The 18,441-nt window shown below is 53.6% G+C and overlaps 2 protein-coding genes across 4 annotated transcripts in view; one reads left to right on the top strand and one right to left on the bottom strand.

Moving 5' to 3' along the window:
• Positions 1-1,625: 1,625 nt before the first annotated feature.
• Positions 1,626-15,927, top strand: LOC116972168 (acid-sensing ion channel 1-like). The gene is made up of 10 exons (XM_033019559.1): positions 1,626-2,375; positions 7,519-7,669; positions 8,229-8,356; positions 9,553-9,703; positions 10,123-10,179; positions 11,423-11,576; positions 12,023-12,114; positions 13,276-13,355; positions 13,444-13,503; positions 14,571-15,927. The coding sequence occupies exons 1-10, from the start codon at positions 1,863-1,865 to the stop codon at positions 14,673-14,675; spliced, it is 1,491 nt and encodes a 496-aa protein (XP_032875450.1). The 5' UTR covers positions 1,626-1,862; the 3' UTR covers positions 14,676-15,927.
• The window catches only part of LOC116972167, a 49,260-nt gene continuing 39,848 nt past the window's right edge, over positions 9,030-18,441 (bottom strand). Inside the window, exons 17-18 of one of the 3 annotated variants that reach the window (XR_004411729.1) lie at positions 17,716-18,190; positions 9,030-9,041 (exon numbers count right to left, since the gene is read on the bottom strand). Coding sequence is in view for 2 of the 3 variants with exons in the window: in XM_033019558.1 (XP_032875449.1) it covers positions 18,009-18,190 (182 nt within the window). In the remaining variant the exon portion in view is untranslated. Of the gene's footprint in view, positions 9,042-16,887; positions 18,191-18,441 lie in introns of those variants that run through there. The other 2 variants (XM_033019558.1, XM_033019557.1) reach the window with 2 other exon arrangements.

Genomic DNA, 18,441 nt, shown 5'->3' with positions numbered 1-18,441 from the left:
TCAGTAAGTTAGCAACGTACAGCTGCGAGACTGCAGTTTGAAACTTACTCTGACACCCTGACGTAATTGAATGAATTAAATAACCTTGGAATATAAAAGACAATTAGAGACACGAGGAACTGCAGATGCTGGAATCCTGAGCAAAACACAAAGTGCTGGAGGAACACAGCGGGTCAGGCAGCATCTGGGGAGGGAATGGACAGACGACGCTTCAGGTCCGGGACCCTCCTTCAGACTGATGGAGTAAAGGGGGAGAAAGGTGGAAAGGAGGTGGGGGTGGGACAGAGCCAGGTGAGTGATAGGTGGATATAGGTGAGGGGAGGGTGATGGGCATCTGGGTGGAGTAAGTGACAAAATCTGGAGGTGAAAAGGAGACAAAAGGATGTCAGATACGGAGAGAGGAGGAGAAGTGAAATGTAGGGGTGGAGGGAGGGATATGGGTGGAAGGGGATGGGGAGGGGAAAGTGGGGGCTGAAAGGGAAGAGGGGGACTTGGGGATGGGAGATGAGTGTATGAAGGAGGGGAAAGAGACAGGGTGACTGGGGTGGGGGCGATGGTGGGAGAGGTGGGTGTGGTGTGGGGGAGAGGTTAGAGCGGAAAAAGTAATGAGAAAGTGCTGAACTCCTCACCTGTATCCACCTATCACTCACCAGGCTTTGACCCACTCCATCACTTCCAGCTTGGTTTCCGCCTCTGTCACCACAATCTGTCTGAAGATGGGTCTCGACCCAAAACGTCACCTATCATTGTTCTCCATAGATGCTGCCTCACCTGCTGAGTTACTCCAGCACTTTGTGTTTTTCAAAGTTTAAAGGTGATGTGTGGGGCAGGTTTGTTTCTTACACAGAGGGTGGTCGGGGCCTGGAACGTGATACCAGTGTTGGAGGTGGAGGCAGATACGATAGTGTGTTTAAGGGACATGGATCACGTGCAGGCAGAGGAGATCAGTTTAACTTGGCATCATGGTCAGCATGTACATTGTGGGCCGAAGGGCCTGTTCCTGTGCTGTCCCATGTTCACCTCCCACTGGACTGATGTAGTTTGCCTCCTGTATCTGACCCCACCCCCCGGAGACTGTCGACCCTGCGATCAGTCCCTCACCTTGTGAGTTACACCCCGTCGGAACCAGAACGACCCTCCCTCGCCCACCGTGGACTCGATCTGTCCCCAAGTCCCACTGCCCCCTCTCCCTCCCTCTTCCTTCCCCCTCACCCTCTTCCCCCTCTCTCCCTCCCTCTCTTACCCCCCTCCCCATCCCTCCCTCCGCCTCTGCCTCTCCCCCTCACTCCTCTCTCAAATCCTATCCACATTGCTCATTCTCTCACTATTGTTGCCTCTCACATCTCCTCCCACGCTCCCTTCATTACCCGCTCACTTCCCTATCATTCTCCCTTGCTCTGATTTTCTCTCTCCCTCTCTTCCTCCATCCTCCCTCCGCTTCTCTCTCCCCATCTCTCCCCTTGTCCCTGCCTTCCCCTTCCTCTCTTCCTCTCTTCTCCCTCCACCTCTCCCTCCCTCACTCGACTTCCCCTCCTCCTTGCGCTCCCTCTCTCCTCTTCTCCCTCCCTCCCCCTTGCTCTCTCTCTACCTCCCTCCCCTTTCACTCCCCCCTCTGTGAAACCTCCCACTGTAACTTGAGGCCAGTCTTGCAGCCTCTCTCTCTCCCAGCGCACTCCCTTTCTCTCTCTCTCTCTCTTTCTCTCTCTCTCGCTCTCTTTCTCTCACTCCCACTGCACATCCTCCCTCTCGCCCAGTGCACTCCTCCCTGTCTCTCCCCCTGCACCCTGCACCTGTCTTCCTGTCGGTGTGATCCCAGGATACGGCGTTCCCAGCCGGGCCAGGATAGGACTTGGGATTGGGAAATGGAGATGGAGGGGCGTAAAACTCCGAACCTGGCGGCTTTTGCTGAGAGCAGCACCCTGCATGGTCTCAGCCACATCTTCACGGGGGGAGGCGTGAGCCTGCGCCGGCTACTGTGGCTAGTGGCCTTCCTGTTCTCGCTAGGCATCTTCCTGTACCAGGTAGCCGACCGGGTGGAGTACTACACCCAGTACCACCACGTCACCACCCTGGATGAGATCGACAGCGCCAGCATGGCCTTTCCTGCCGTAACCTTCTGCAACCAGAACAGTTTCCGCAAGTCCCGCATCAGCCGTAACGACCTGTACTGGGTGGGCTCATTGTTGGGAGTGAAGCAGAGTGACTACCCTGCCTTCCTGCAAACGCTGGGCCAGGACGGCAACATGGACGGATTCTTCCCCTCTCGCACCTACGACATGACCGAGCTCTACGACCGCACTGGGCACGAGCTCACACAAATGCTGCTCGACTGCAAGTACCGCAGTGAGGAATGCACGGCCGAGGACTTCACCACTGTGAGTGCGCGGGGAGAGGGGCGGGGGGAGAGGAGAGAGAACGGGGGGGGGGGGATAGGGGAAAGACCGTGGGGAGAGTAGCAGGGAGAGAGAGCGGGAAGAGGGGAAAGGGCCGAGGGGAGGGGGAGAGGGGTGAGTGGAGAGTGGAAATGTGAAAGGAGGTGAGGTGAGTGGGTGAGGGGCCAGGAGAAAGGGGAGAAGGGTAAGAAAGCGAGGAGGGAGCGGGAAGTGGGGCGAGGTGCAAGGAGCGAGGGGTGAGAAAGCAAGGGGGAGAGGGGAGAGAGGAGAGAGAGAGAGCGAGGGGAGCGAGCAGGGGGTGACCCAGTCCCTCACCCTGACAATTGCACGCTTGCCTTTATCGGTCAGGGCATCAACAACATACAGCCACGTAACCTATTGCTTTTCTCCAGAGATGCTGCCTGACCCGCTGAGTTACTCCAGCACGTTGTGTCTATCTTTGAAAACAAGACTCAGGCCTTATGTCGGACCGTGGTGAGCAGTCCAGGTCACCCCATTACAGGAGGAAGGTGGAGGGGGTGCAGAGGAGGTTTACCAGGATGCTTAAAAGGACACAAAGTGCTGGAGTAATTCAGCAGGTGAGGCAGCATCTCTGGAGAACATGGACCGGTGACGTTTTGGGTCGGGACCCTTCAGACACTGAAGAAGCATCTTACTAGGATGCTGCCTGATTCAGGGAGGATCAGCTACCGGGAGAGGTTGGGCAGACTTGGATTGATTTCTCTGGAACATCAGAGGTTGAGGGGAGAGACAGATTACAGTTAATGACAAGACATTTAACAGCATTGATGTACAGAGGGATCTTGGGGTCCAAGCCCATAACTCCCTGATAGTGGCAACACAAGTAGATAGAGCGGTAATCAAGGTGTAATGTACAGCAACTGTAAGAAGAGCCTGGACAAGTGTGGATTGTTTTCTCTGGTGTGTCACGTTGAGGAGAAGGGAGTTTATAAAATCACCCCCTTCCTTGTCCCCTCCCCTCACCAGTAGATGACTGGATGGTCCCAGCGACCTTGCTTTGTCTTTCCGTCTCAGATTCCGGACCCGGGTCGATGTTCGGCTTTTGGTTTCTGCCCCCAGTCTCCCGGGAATGCTGGGCCGGATAAGGTTCTGAAACTGGAGAGTCCCCTGGCTCCCGATGGTTGGAAATGTAGAGAGTGCTTCAGGGCGATCGATAATGATGGGGGGGGGGGGGGGGGGGGGGCGGTAGGGAGGAGGTAGGGAGGAGGCGGAGAGGGAGAGAAGGAGACAAGGGAGGGAGGGAGGAAAACAGACAGACAGACAGACAGGGTCAAAGTTTCCCTGCAGCATCCGGCTCACCCACACGGACACACTGCATGGGAAAGACGGGACTATGAGGGGCAGGAGTATTGGAGACCCGGGTGGTCGCACAGAGTCTCTTGCTCAAAGTAGGGGAATCAAGAACCAGAGGACACAGTTTGCGGTGCGGGGGAAAGATTTAATAGAAACATGAGGGGCAACATTTTCACAGAGGGTGGTGGGTGTATGGAACAAGCTGCCAGAGGAGGTAGTTGAGGCAGGTACCATCACAACATTTAAAAGACATTTGGACAGGTGCATGGATAGAAAAGGTTTAGAGGAATATGAGCCAAACGCAGGTAGGTTGGACAAGTGTAGATGGGGCATGTGGGTTGGTCCGAACGGCATGTTTCCACGCTGTATGGCTCTATGCCCCAGATTTATGAGACGTGTCCACAAGAGTGGCACAATGGCGCAGCTGGTCGAGCCGCTGCCACATAGTACAAGAGTGCCAGGTTCGATCCTAACCTCCGATGCTGTATGTGTGGAGTTTGCATATTTCCCCTGTGACCACTTGTGTTTCATTCGGGTGCTACGTTAATGGGCCTCTGTAACTTGACCGTAGTGTGTAGGGAGTGGATAAGAAAGTGGGGATAACATAGAACTGGTGTGAACGGGTGATTGATAGTCAGCATGGACTTGATGGACCAAAAGGCCTGTTTCAATGCCGTATCTTTAAAAAAAATAATAATAATAATGATAATAATAAATTTTATTTATGGGCGCCTTTCAAGAGTCTCAAGGACACCTTACAAAAATTTAGCAGGTAGAGGAAAAACATGTAAGGGGAATGAAATAAATAGTAGAGACATGACTAGTACACAAAGTAAAGACAGAATACAATTCAAAACACAATATGAGGCAATTAATGCACAGATGAAAAGGGAGGGGGACGTGGGGCTAAGGATAGGCAGAGGTGAAGAGATGGGTCTTGAGGCGGGACTGGAAGATGGTGAGGGACACGGAATTGCGGATCAGTTGGGGGAGGGAGTTCCAGAGCCTGGGAGCTGCCCTGGAGAAGGCTCTGTCCCCAAAACTGCGGAGGTTGGACTTGTGGATGGAGAGGAGACCGGCTGATGTGGATCTGAGGGACCGTGAGGGTTGGTAGGGGGAGAGGAGGTCAGTGAGATATAGGGGGGCCAGATGGTGGAGGGCTTTGTAGGTGAGGATCAGGATTTTGTAGGTGATCCGGTGGGAGATGGGAAGCCAGTGAAGTTGTTTGAGGACTGGAGTGATGTGATGCCAGGATTTGGTGTGGGTGATGAGTCGGGCGGCTGCGTTCTGGACCAGTTGGAGTCGGTTGATGTAGGTGGAGCTGATGCCAAGGAGAAGGCTCTGTCCCCAAAACTGTGGAGGTTGGACTTGTGGATGGAGGTTACTGCTCCTGGGGTCAGATCATGGCCTTGGCTCCAGGTCTGGTCTCAGCGTGGCACTCTGTTTGGGAACCTGACACACCCAGTGGTGCACAGCAGGGGGCGCGACTGAGCAGCTGGGGAAGCCGCTCTGCATCACTCTCTGCTGGCATACACCAGTACTGCAGGCAAGCCCCTACAACAACAACAGCAACAACAACCCCAAGACAGTAAAAGACACAAAAATTCTGGAGTAACTCAGTGGGTCAGGCAGCATCTCTGGAGAACATGGACAGGTGACGTTTCGGGTTGGGATCCTTCTTCAGACTGAATGAAGGGGGGGGGGAGAACGCTGGCAAGGAGAGATGGTACCATGACAAAGCCTGGCGAGTGATAGGTGGATACAAGTGAGGGGGAGTGATATACGCAGATAGTTACATAGATACATAGACAACAGGAGCAGGTGTAGGCCATTCGGCCCTTCGAGCCAGCACCGCCATTCAATGTGATCATGGCTAATCGTCCACAATCAGTACCCCATTCCTGCCTTCTCCGCATATCCCTTGATTCCGCTAGCCCTAAGAGCTCTATTTAACTCTCTTTTGAATGCATCCAGTGAATCGGCCTCCACCCTCCACTGCCTTCTGAGGCAGAGAATTCCACAAATTCACAACTCTCTGTGTGAAAAAGATTTTCCTCATGTCAGTTCTAAATGGCCTACCTCTTATTCTTAAACTGTGGCCCCGGGTTCTGGACTCCCCCCCCCCAACATGGGGACAAAGGCAAGAGATGGGAAGAGGACAAATTGTTGTCAGATAAAGAGAGAAGAGTAGTGAAATGTGAGGCCTGGAGGAGAAGGAACAGTCTTTGTTTGAAGACGGGTCCTGTCCCGAAACGTTACCTATCCATGTTCTCCATGAGATGCTGCCTGACCAGCTGAGTTACTCCAGCACTTTGTGTCTTTCCTTGGTACACCAGCATCTGCAGTTGTTAGCTTCTAAAGGAGGTGTGCAGGGCAACCTTTTTTACACAAAGGGTGTAGGGAGCCTGGAATGTGCTGCCAGGGGTGTCGGTGGAGGTTGATATGATAGTGGTGTTTAAGAGGCTTTCACATGGATATGCAGGGAATGGAAGGATATAGATCACGTGCAGGCAGATAAGAGTTGGTTTTGGCATCATGTTGGGCGTGGACATTGTGGTGAAGGGCCTGTTCCTGTTCTGCTGTTAATTCCTGGAACAGATGTAACCGGCAATGTAATAGTTGACTGGTAGAGTGAGGGGATTGGCTTTGGTCCCATTCATTGATGAAGATCGGGATAAATGCCCTCGAGTTTGTTAGTGAAAGCATGAACTCGCTATTTGTACAATCCATTCCATGAAACGTGAAGCGAAAAAAAGAGATTCAATTCAGCTGTTGATCAATAAAAGGTCAGATTCTGATGCCCCAGCCAAGTTAATAATCATCAATCAGCACTAGAGTTTACAGATGAAGAGACTTAACTACCTCGTCCCTCAGTACTGCCCCTCCCACAGTGCAGCGGAGTTGCTCATAGGACCCACGGCTCGGGTCCCTTCCCGAGAGCTGCCCCATGCAACATGAGCCGCCTTTCCGAGATGCCCAGCGTGCCTTTCCGTTACGCTGAGAGGAGCGTCCTGTACAGGCTGCTCCTGCACTCTGCACTTCCTCACCCTGGCGGTCCGTGTTACCACCTGATGGCAGGAGTGGTCCTCAGTGGAGGTCTCTCTACAAGGGAGTTCTCCCCCTTTACATCGGGGCCTGGGGTGTTGAATGGGGTGTGTAACAGGTACTTGAACCGGTTCACAGACTCGCCAGCCGCCTGTCACTTCTACGGCGAGGAAGAGACCACGTCCACCTGCAGTGTGAGAGGTTGCAGCCCCTGTTCGACTATCTGAAGGGGCTGTTCCTCAAGTTTTGGCTACATTTCAGCCCCACACTGCTGATATTTGGGCACCCGGTACAGAGGGGGGAGGCCGGGAGGGAGGGGGGGGATCTCCCTGTCGGTCTGCTACTGGGCCTGGCCAAGATGGCCATTCGCGGGTCCAGGTAGCGGGTAGTGGATGGCCGCATCGGTGTTGACTGCCTGCCCCTTTTCCGGGCCTACGTCCGTGCCCTCGTGTCCCTAGAGAGGGAACATGCGGTGTCCATGGGGACTTTGGAGGCCTTCCGTGAACGCTGGTCGCCGCGGGAGGTAGAGTGTATTGTTGATATAGTTGGCGTTATATTAATTTGATGACCGTTTGTTTGTAAACTGTTAACATAGGCAGTCCTTGATTGTGTTAATACTCTGTTTATTTTTATTTTTTGAATAAAAGTACCTGTAATTAAAAAAAACAAACCAGTGCGGCGCTCCCTCGGTACCGCCCCTCCCACGGTGCGGTGCCGGCTCCCTCACCTCCCCTACTCTTCCCCTGACCCCCTGCTCTCCCAACAGACCTTCACACGGTACGGCAAGTGCTACACCTTCAACTCGGGCCGAGAGGGCTACCCCCTCCTCACCACCATGAAGGGCGGTACGGGCAACGGCCTGGAGTTGATGCTCGACATCCAGCAGGACGAGTACCTGCCCGTGTGGGACAAGACCGGTGTGTACCTGCCCCCCGGGGGGACAGTGAGGGAGGCAGTCGGGCAGGGGGTGATGCTGGGGGCAGGGGGGAAGAGGGGGAAGGGGGAACAAGGGACGGGACAGGGGTAGAAGGGAGGGAGGCAAAGGTGGGTGGGAGGGGAAGGGGTGAATGAGGGGAGGGGGAGAGGATGGAAGGGAAAGGGAGTGGGAGAGGAAGGGAAGTGGGGAGGGGAGGGAAGGGAGGTGAATGGAGACCAGTTGTTGGCCAGACCTGCTTTTATTGCCCCACTCCAGCTGCAGATGAGGGTTGAGTTCCCTCTGTATCTGTCCCACCCCAGTGAGCAATAAGGGATGGGTAATAGACACTGGCCTTGCCCACAATGGCCACCCTGGAGATACCTCTGCCCAGACCTGGTCCATGGTGGTGGGATGCACCAAAACTACATGGTCTCTCCGAGGCGTGGGCAGTGCGAGTTGGGGGCTGGGGAAGGGGGCTGGGGTGTGGGTGAGATTCCTGCTGATGGCTGCCTTTCTCTCCTCCTCCCCCCCCCCCTCCCCACCCCTCTTGGACCCACCAGAGGAGACGTCTTACGAGGCGGGACTGAAGATCCAGATCCACACACAGGACGAGCCTCCCTACATCCATGAGATGGGTTTTGGCGTGGCCCCAGGCTTCCAGACCTTTGTCTCCACCCAGGAGCAGCGGGTAGGGATCTCGCCCTCCCCCCACACCCCCGTCCCGTCCAGGCATCTGCCCTCTGACCCAACCCAACCTCCACCAAGGAACTGGTGCGACACAACGACTCTTCCTCTGTTATCAGGCTTCTGAACGGTCCTTCCATAAGCTAGGGTACTGTCCGATTCACCTCTACCCCATTGTGGACATTGGACTTTGTCTCTGGAACTGATTCATTACAATGCTGAGAACTATATTCTGCACTCTGTATCTTCCCCTTTGCTCTACTTATTGTCATAGAGTCATACAGTGTAGAAACAGGCCCAACTTGCCCACACCAACCAACATGTCCCATCTATACTCATCCCACCTGATTGCATTTGGCCCATATCCCTCTAAACCTGCCCTATCCATGAACCTGTCTAAATGTTTCTTACGTAATAAAAATGAACCGCAGATGCTGGTTTATACCTAAATTAAACACAAAATGCGGGAAAGGTCAGGCAGCATCTCTGGAGAACATGGGGAGGTGATGTTTCGGGTTGAAACCCTTGAGTCTGAAGAATGGTCTTGACCAGAATCATCACCTATCCATTTTTTCCGGAGATGCTGCCTGGCTCGTTCAGTTACTCCAGCACTATTTCGCATCAGTCCTTGCCTTTCCAAATGCATTTGGATGCTGCCTATCAAATCCCCTCCAAAAACTTGCCCACCACTGACGTTAGGATCATCGGTCTGTTCAAAGGCTTTTTGTTGCAGCCTTTCTTAATTGGAGGCACAGCATTATTATTTATAATTATTATAAATCTTTGATAACATTATTATAATATAATTAAGGCAGCACAGTGGCTGGGCGAATGGAGCCGCTGCATCAGCACCAGAGACCCATGTTCGATTCTGACCTTGGGAGTTCAAAGGTTATAGGATCAGAATTAGGCCATTTGGTCCATCAAGTCTACTCCGCCATTGAATCATGGCTGATCTACAGTATATTTCCCTATCACCCCATAACTCTGACACCTGTACTAATCTGTGTGGAGTTTGCACGTTCTCCCCGTAACCTCGTAGTCAGGATTGAACCCAGGTCTCTGGCTCTGTAAATTAGCATCTCCACGGCTGCTCCACTGTACCGCCCTGTTGCCCCTCCACTGTTGGGGGGTGGGGAGTGGCTATTACCCAGCGGTGGCTGTGGGGGTAACCTCCCCTTGGGTCTCCTCCCGCTGTAGATACTGTACTTGCCCCCCCCCTGGGGAGACTGCCGGGCGACCAGCCTCACCTCGGGCTTCTTCAGCACCTACAGCATCACCGCCTGTCGCATCGACTGTGAGACCCGCTACCTGGTGGAGAACTGTAACTGCCGCATGGTGCACATGCCAGGTACCCCTCCCCACTCTCCCCTTTTCCCCCTCCCCCCCCCCTGCCTCCCCAACTCCCCCTTCCCCCCTCAACTCCCCACCTCCCCCCCCCACGCCCACCGCCTCCCCCCACCGACCCGCACCCCCCTCCCCCCATCCCCCTCTCTCACCCTCGCCCCCCCCCCGCCTCCCCCCCTAAATCCCCACTCTCCGCTTTTTCCCCCCCCCCCCCTGCCTCCCCAACTCCCCATTCTCCCCCTTCCCCCTTCCCCCCCCCTCTCCCCCCCCCACGCTCACTCTCTCCCCCAACCCCGACCCCTCACTCCCCCTTCAACTCCCCATCTCTCCCCCCCCCCCCCTGCCCTCCCCCCTCATCCCCACTCTCCCTCCACCCTCCCCTCCCCACTCTCGGAAAGCTGATGGGCAACTGGTTCTCCGCAGGGAACGCCGAAGTGTGCACTCCGGGACAGTACAAGAACTGTGCTGAACCAGCGCTGGGTAAGTGATGCCACTCGACCCTTCCTCCCTGCTATCCCATTCAACAACCCGACCCACCTTCCCCAGGGGGGCTGGAACGTGCTGCTGTGGGTGGCGGTGGAGCCGGATACGGTGGTGGCGTTTAAGAGGCTTTTGGACGGAGTTTGTATGTTCTCCCCGTGACCCGCGTGGGTTTTCTCCAGGAACTCCGGTTTCCTCCCACACCACAGACACGTACGGGTTTGTAGGTTAATTGACATCGGTATTGTTAATTGACAATCCTTTCCCCTCAACTATCCTATTACACGCTGACATATATTTATCCCTTTGCTTTTTTCCATTTTGTTCCATCTCTTCCTGCTTGGACTATTTTTCTTGTTTCTCTCTCTCTCTCTCTCCCCCCCCCTCGATCTCTTTCTCTCTCTATCCCCTCTCCCAAACATCTCACATTCTACCTTTCCTTTGCTCTCCTATCCTTCTCTCTATTCACTTTTTTCCCACATTTTTCTATCCCACCCTCCATCTATTATTTCTCTCTCCATTCTTCTTCTTTCTTTATAACCTCTCCCTCGTCCTCTCCCTTCTTTCCTTATTTTCTCTCTTCCTACTTCACACTTCATCCTTTGCTCTCCCTCTCTCTTTCTCTGATCCTGTCTCCTTTCTCCCACCACCTCCCCTTCTCTGTCTTTCTCTCGCCCCCTTCTCTCTCTCTCCATCCCACCCTCTCTGCTGACTGTCTTTCTTTCTCTCTGCCTGTATCTCTCTCCTCCCTCCACTCTCACTCTTATCTTCTATAACAACATGTAAACACTCTTTAAGAGACATTTAGATAGGTACATGGGTAGGATAGGTTTAGAGGGACATGGGCCAAATGCAAGCAATGGGACTAGTGCAGATGGGGCATGTTGGTCGTTGGGGGAAAGTTGGGCCGAAGGGCCTGTTTCCGTGCTGTATGACTCTTTCCCTCCTCCTCTCTCTCCCTGTGTCTATCTTTCCCCCTCCCCACTCTCTCATTCTCCCTCTGCCTTGCCTGCTCCGCCTGTCTCTATCGTCTCCCTCTCCATCTCTTCCCCACTTTCTCTCTCTCTCTGTCCCTGCCTTGCCTGCTCCACCTGTCTCCATCGTCTCCCTCTCCCCACTCTCTCCCCCTCCCTCCCTACCTACCGCCTGCCTTGCCCGCCCTCCCTCTCCCCCCCCATCCCTCTCCGTTTCTCTACCTCCCCTTCCCTCCGGCTCCCCCCCCCCCCGCTCCCTCTTTGTGCAGAGTTCTTGGTGGAGCGGGACAGTAAGTTCTGCCTGTGTGAGACTCCGTGCAACGTGACGCGGTTCGGCAAGGAGATCTCCATGGTGAAGATTCCCAGCAAAGCTTCAGCAAAGTTCCTGGCCAAGAAGTTCAACAAAACCGAGCAGTACATAGCGTGAGTGTCAGCATGGCAACCGCAGGCTTTTTCTGGGGGGGGGGGGGGGTTGTGGAGAGGAGGAATGAGTGAGCTCGGTTTGGGGAGTATGGGGAGGGGAATGAGGCAAGTGGGGAATGGGGGGGGGGGAATAGTAGAGGAGAGGGCTGAAGGGGGAGGTGGAGAAAGGGAGAGGGTGAAGGAGAGAGATCGGGAGAGGAGAGGGATGGGAAGAGGGGAGATAGGGGAGGGGAAAGGGAGGAAGAGGGGAGAGGGAGAGGTGGGGGAGATCAGGAGAAGAGAGAAGGATGAGGAAGGGGGGAAAAGGAGGAGGGGAGAGGGAAGAGGGGGATAGAGATGGAGGGGGAGATTGGTGAATGGGGAGGGTAACGATGCGCAGAGGGAGAGTGAGGAGGGGGAGATGTTGTACGGAGGAGTTATAATCTCACACTACACCCACACTCCAGGGAGAACATACTAGTCCTGGACATTTTCTTCGAGGCGCTCAACTTTGAGACCATCGAACAGAAGAAAGCCTATGAGATTGCCGGGCTGCTGGGTGAGACGCCTGTACCTCACATTAACCCCCCCCCCATGTCTCACTGCCCCGCCGGTAAAGCAGCTATTCCATCCTGTCTCCTGCCCCCCACCCCCGCCCCGTCTCCCACCCCCTCCCCCATCCACCTGCATCCTCCTGTCTCCCCCCGTGTCCTCGGTCCAGCGTCACTCATCTACAAACTGCTGGAGGAACCCAGTAGCCGGGCAGCATCTGTGGAGGGAACAGATAGTTCCATAGAACAGGTACAGTTGCTGCCTCACAGCGCCAGAGACCCGCGTTAGATCCTGACTAAGGGTGCTGTCTGTACGGAGTTTGTATGTTCTCTCTGTGACCTCGTGGGTTTTCTCCGGGTGCTCCGGTTTCCTCCCACACTCCAAAGACGTGCGGATTTACAGGTTAATTGGCCTCTGTAAATTGTAGTGCTAATGTACGGGGTGATTGCTTATCGGATGCGGATGCGATGGACTGCTGGGCCTGTTTCCGTCTTTAGAGTGCGGGACGGACGTGGTCACTGGGAGAACGTGCAAACTCCGTACAGACAGCACCCTTAGTCAGGATCGAACCTGGGTCTCTGGTGCTGTAAGGCAGCAACTCTCCCACTACGCCATCGTGCTGTCCTAATAATGCAAAGAACAAAATAATGCCCCCAAGTCTATGTCGTTCAGAGCTTATTTGGAGGTCGTGGTGTTCAATTGCCTGATGGTTGTAGGGAAGAAGTTGCTCCTGAATATGGACGTTAGTTTTCAGGCTCCTGTACCTTGTTCCCGATGGCAGGAGTGAAATGAGTTTAGAATGGAATAGAATAGAATGCCTTTTATTGTCATTCAAACACAAGGCTTGAACGAAATTTCATTCCTACAGTCATGACATTACAAAAAAAACCCAAGACATACACTTAACACAAACATCCATCACGGTGAATCTCCAACACCTCCTCACTGTGATGGAAGGCAAAAGTCTTATCTCTTCCCTTTGTTCTTCTCCCGCGGTCCAGCAGTCCAACTGCAGCGTCTTGGCGACTGGGGCTCATGATGTTAAAGCCCCCGGGACTTGAGTGAAATGAGTTTGTGGCCAGGGCGGTGTGGGTCTCTGATGATGCTGGCTGCCGTTTTGAGGCAACGGCTCCTGTGTATTTGTTACTGGTTCTTCTTGGTCTTGCAGGTGATATCGGTGGACAGATGGGCCTGTTCATCGGAGCCAGTATCTTAACCATCCTGGAAATCTTTGACTATATCTACGAGGTAAGGGCAGTGTGGGTGGCTGTTTTGGTGATGGATGCCGTGCGGTGGAGTGGAGCGTGTCTAACCCAACTTCCCCCCTCACCTGCAGGTCTTCAAAGACAAGATCGCTCGATGCAGGAACGGATCAAAGAGTCACTCCGACAACCTGGTAAAGACACGGGGCGGCATACACGGGAACACGCCACCACACGTTAGGACGTAGAACAGGGGCGGTATACATGGGAACACGCCACCACACGTTAGGACGTAGAACAGGCCCTTCAGCCCACAACATCATGCCCAGATAATCTTTATGACACACTTTGCTTTTTATGCACGATTCCAGCATCTGCAGTTTCTTGCGTCTCCAAATTAAACTAATCTCCTCTGCCTGCACGTGTCCATAACCCTCCATTCCCTGCATATCCATGTGCCTATCTAAAAGCTCTTAAAGACCACTATCGCATCTGCCTCCACTACCACACCTGGCAATACATTTGCAGTAGACAAAAGTGCTGGAGAAACTCAGCGGGTGCAGCAGCATCTATGGAGATAGGCAAAGTTTCGGGCCGAAACCCTTCTTCAGACATTTGCAAGTATTCACCACCCTCTTGCCCCACACATCTCCTTTAAATGTTGCCCCTATCTTAGTCTTTTCCACCCTGGGAATAAGGTTCTGACTGTCTAGCGGGTGAGAAGGCAAAGTTTAAGGATGAGCTGGGCCAATTTCTTTTCCACAGTTGGTGGTAGGTGCCTGCAATGCACTGCCAGAGGCGATGGTGTTTAGGAGGCTTTTAGATAGGCACATGGATATGCAGGAGGGATGGAGGGATATGGATCACATCCAGGCAGAGGAGATTAGTTTAACTTGGCATTGTGTTCGGCACGGACATTGTGGGCCGGAGAGCCGGTTCCCGTGCTGTTCTACGCGTTTCTGGAGGATACATGTACATGTGTTCACATGTACAGAACGTGCCTAGCCGGCAGCTTCTGGGGAGGGTGTCTGTGGGGAGTGTCGGCAAAGCGTCTGAATGCCTCTCCACTGGCTCACTAACGTCCTTCTTCTCCCCCTCAACTCCCCCCATCCCACCTCTACCCCCCTCCCCACACCCCCTACAACCACCCCTTTCCTTCATCTCCCCTTCCCCTCCATCCCCCCTTTCCTTCTCCCCTCTAACCCCCCCCCCCCCTCTTCTCAACCACCCTGCCCAACCTCGTCTCCCCTTCTCCCCACAGAGTACGTGTGACACTCTCCGCAGCCAGTCAGACAGCCTGGGCTTCACCCCCAACATGTTGCCCCGACATCCCACTCTTGGCACCTTCGAGGAGTTTGCCTGCTGATGCCCTGGGGAGGGTGGGGGGGAGAGGCAGGAGGGGAGAAGAGGAACGAGGCGCTGCTCCAAGTCAGCTATATGTGGGGACAGGGGTGGGGTCGACTGTGGCCTCCATCCACACTATGTGGTCAGTGCCCCTCCCCCCTGCTACACGGTCTCGGGGGAACGCTCTACACCGTCAACACACTTGGCACAGTGTCCTCACCCGCGAGCTTCTGCCCTTGCCGCTACGAGTGACGCCGTTGGTTCGCATCCCCCGGCGCGAGAAGATCGCTGTTGGTTTATTATTGTCAAGTGGATCGAGAAACAGTGACAAGCTTTGTGTGCTATCCAGTCCAATTATACCATATAAGAGTCCGATCAAGCCATACACAAGCACAACAGGTAGAGCAAAGGGAAAAATGCCAGAGTATAGAATATAGTGTTACAGCGTTATAATTCATAAGATGTAGGAGCAGAATTAGGACATTCAACCCATCAGGTCTACGCTGCCATTCAATCATGACTGATCTATCTTTCCCTCTCAACCCCATTCTCCCCATAACCCCTGACATCTGTACAAATCAAGTATCTGTCAGTTTCCGCCTTAAAAATACCCAATGATGGTCTCCACAGCCGTCTGTTGCGAAGAATTCCAGATTCACCACCCTCTGACTGAAGAAATAATCTGGTCCTCTGGTCCTAGGCTCTCCCACTAATGGTAATATCCTCTCCACATTCACTCTATCCAGGCCTTTCACTATGCTGTAAGTTTCAATGAGCTCGCCCCTCATCCTTCTAAACTCCAGCGAGTACAGGCCCAAGGCCCCATTCAGTAGTCTTTATAACAGCGGGGAATAAGTTATTCCTCAGTCTGGTGGTATGTGCTGTCAGCGAAAGGGTAGAGAAAAGTGCAGGGGCTGCAGCCAGGTAGGTTGGAAGATTGGGTATTTTATTCTTGTTCAGGCTTTTCCAATCCATGATGTCCATCTTCCCCCCCCCCCCCCCCCCCCCCGAGGTAGCATTGACCGAGTGAAGGTGTGGTTATGTGGTGTCCCTTCCCTCTGAACTCCGCCCCTCGACCTCACCTCATCGCTTCCCCCCCCCCTCGTGGCATGCAGACCAATCAGTGTGACCCCCCCCCCCCCCACTATCATCTTACCTCCTTTGTGAAAATATACATAAAACTATAGAGAAATATATCAGTCGTCCAAAACTCCTGCATATTGTGAATGTATGAATTATGTTAATTAAATAAATAGTTCTGATTTTAATCTGGTGACCGGTCTTGCTGGGGGATGTTCTTTTGCCTTAAGGACAGCACGGTGGTGCAGAGGTTAGAGCTACTGCCTCACTGTGCCAGAGACCCGGGTTCAATCCCGACTACGGGTGCTGTCTATGTAGAGTTTGCCCATTTACAGACACTTTAATGCAACACAACAATAAATATTAATTGTATTATTAATTATTGGATCAGTTATACTGGGTAAGCAGATCATAATAGTGTAAGTCAAGGTATGTAATGCAACCAAAACAAAGTCTGCAGTGGTTTTGTTGCTGAGGTTTGTGCAGGGTGGTCCAAAAGTTTAGTTTATTATTGTCACATGTGTCGGGTAGTGAAAAGCTTTTTTGTAGCGTGCTATCCAGACAGCATGGGTAGATAGAGATTGCGAAGCTACAGGGAGAGCGTGGGCAGGGTAGGACTTTATTCCTTGGAGGGAAGGAGGCTGAGGGGTGACCTTTTAGAAGTGTATAAAATCATGAGGGGAATAGATCGGGTGAGTGCACAGAGTATTTTACCCAGAGTAAGGAATCCAAGAACTACAGGACATAGAATTAAGGTGAGGGGGGAAAGATTTAATAGGAACCCGAGGGGTAACGTTTATCGCACAGTTTTTCGTGGGTGTATGGAGCAATCTGCCAGAGGAGATAGTTGAGGCAAGGTCCTATCAAAATATTTAAAACATATTTGGAAAGGTATATGGATAGGACAGGTTTAGAGGGATATGGGGCAAAGGTAGGCAGGTGAGACTAATGTAGATGGGGCCTGTGGTCAGCATGGGCATGCTGGCGGTTGGGGGGGATTGAGGGAGTGTCACACCATCACAGAGAGTATGTGGGAATGATGCACCATTCGGGGAGAAGGGAGCATACACAAGCGACAGAGGAATGGCACATTATAGGAGACATTAGATAGATGTGCAAGTATTCTACACAACAGACAATATTTAAACCTCCAAAACTGCTCACAAACATCAACGTGTTTATTCACACATTCCATCCCATGCAGAACTCTGTACAATAATTACCTGGTTGCTTTCAGAGTTTACAGCAGTCATTTCTATTCGAAAGCACTCTGGGATGTTGTGGCTCACTTGAGTGTGGGGAGTAATTGGAGGCATGCAGCGAGGGGTGGTGGCAGAAAGAGGCTTGGTCAGGAAACGTCAGTGATTCAGTGTGGTCTCCACAATGGGACACGAGTGGGGACAGGTGGAGGGCCAGTGTGGTGGGGAGAGGGCCAGTGTGGTGGGGAGAGGGCCAGTGTGGTGGGGACAGGTGGAGGGCCAGTGAAGTGGGGAGAGGGCCAGTGTGGTGGGAAGAAGGGAGGAGGTGTGGTGAGAGGGAAGGGCCAGTGAAGTGGGGGGGGGGGGGGGGGGGGGGGGGAGGGGTGGCAGTGTGGAGGGGGGGCAGATTTAGAGTGGTGTGGAGAAGGAGAGTGCGTGCTAGGGAGGTGGGGAAAAGGGTGGGGGAGAGTTATGGGGTGCTTAGGATGGCGGCAGGGGGAAGAGTGTACCATGGGGAGAGGGATGGGGACAGACGAATGTGATGAGAGGGGTGGGGGAGATTGGGAAGAGTTACTGGCTGCCACGGGTAGGGGTGGGGGCGAGTGTGGTGGGGAAATGGGTGAGGGGCGACGTGGGCAGTGTAGGGTATCAAGGCTGGGGGAGGGTGTGGTGGGGAGACTTCAGGGGGCCAACAGTGGGAGAGACTGTCTGGTGGGGAGAGGGTGGGGGAGATGGGGATTTACAGGAGAGGGAAGAGGACACAGAGTGAATGTCCCTCTATACCATCCCATCACACACGCCTGGGGTCAGACACAGAATGAAGCTCCCTCAGCACAGTCCCGTCACACACTCCCAGATAAGGTGATAGAATTCCCTGTGTATTTCCCAGGAGTAACAAAAACAAGTGTTAGATACAGGGTAATGTTCCTGCTCCACTGCCCCGTCACCCACTCCCAAAGCAAGTTTGGCGTGTGGAGCTCTCTCTACACTGCCCCATCACTTAGTCTCGGGACAGGTGGGATATTCGCCCCATCCTCCCCCCTACTCCGCATCCTCCCCTCACTCCTGGCCTCCTGTCAGTCCTCAGCCACCATCTCTTCGTCGGAGGCTTGGTCCGGGGGCAGGGTGCGGAGGCTGTTGGCGCGGATGCTGGTGATGCCGGGGCAGTTTGCCATCAGTCCGCTGACACCATGCACCGTCACACCCGTCCCGTCGAGATTCACCTGCACCACCTTGGTCTGACTCAGGTACCTCAGACCTAGGAACAAGACGAGAAGATGCTTAGGTTCAGGTTCAGGTTTATTAATGGCACGTGTACTATGGTAGAATGAAAAGCTGTTTTGCATGCCATACCAACACACGCGCACAGAGAACAATGCGTGCAAACATGCACAGACCGACACACACGACAACCATCGCACGCGCCACACCTCACGCATGAACAGACCACATGCTTGCACGCACACCCACCCAACACACATGCACACAGATAGACCACCACACGCACAC

This window comes from Amblyraja radiata, chromosome 4 (assembly GCF_010909765.2).
Source record: "Amblyraja radiata isolate CabotCenter1 chromosome 4, sAmbRad1.1.pri, whole genome shotgun sequence".
NCBI classification, from domain to species: domain Eukaryota; kingdom Metazoa; phylum Chordata; class Chondrichthyes; order Rajiformes; family Rajidae; genus Amblyraja; species Amblyraja radiata.
The sequence above is the reverse complement of the archived record's forward strand: the minus strand, read 5'-3'. Positions and strand labels throughout refer to the sequence as shown.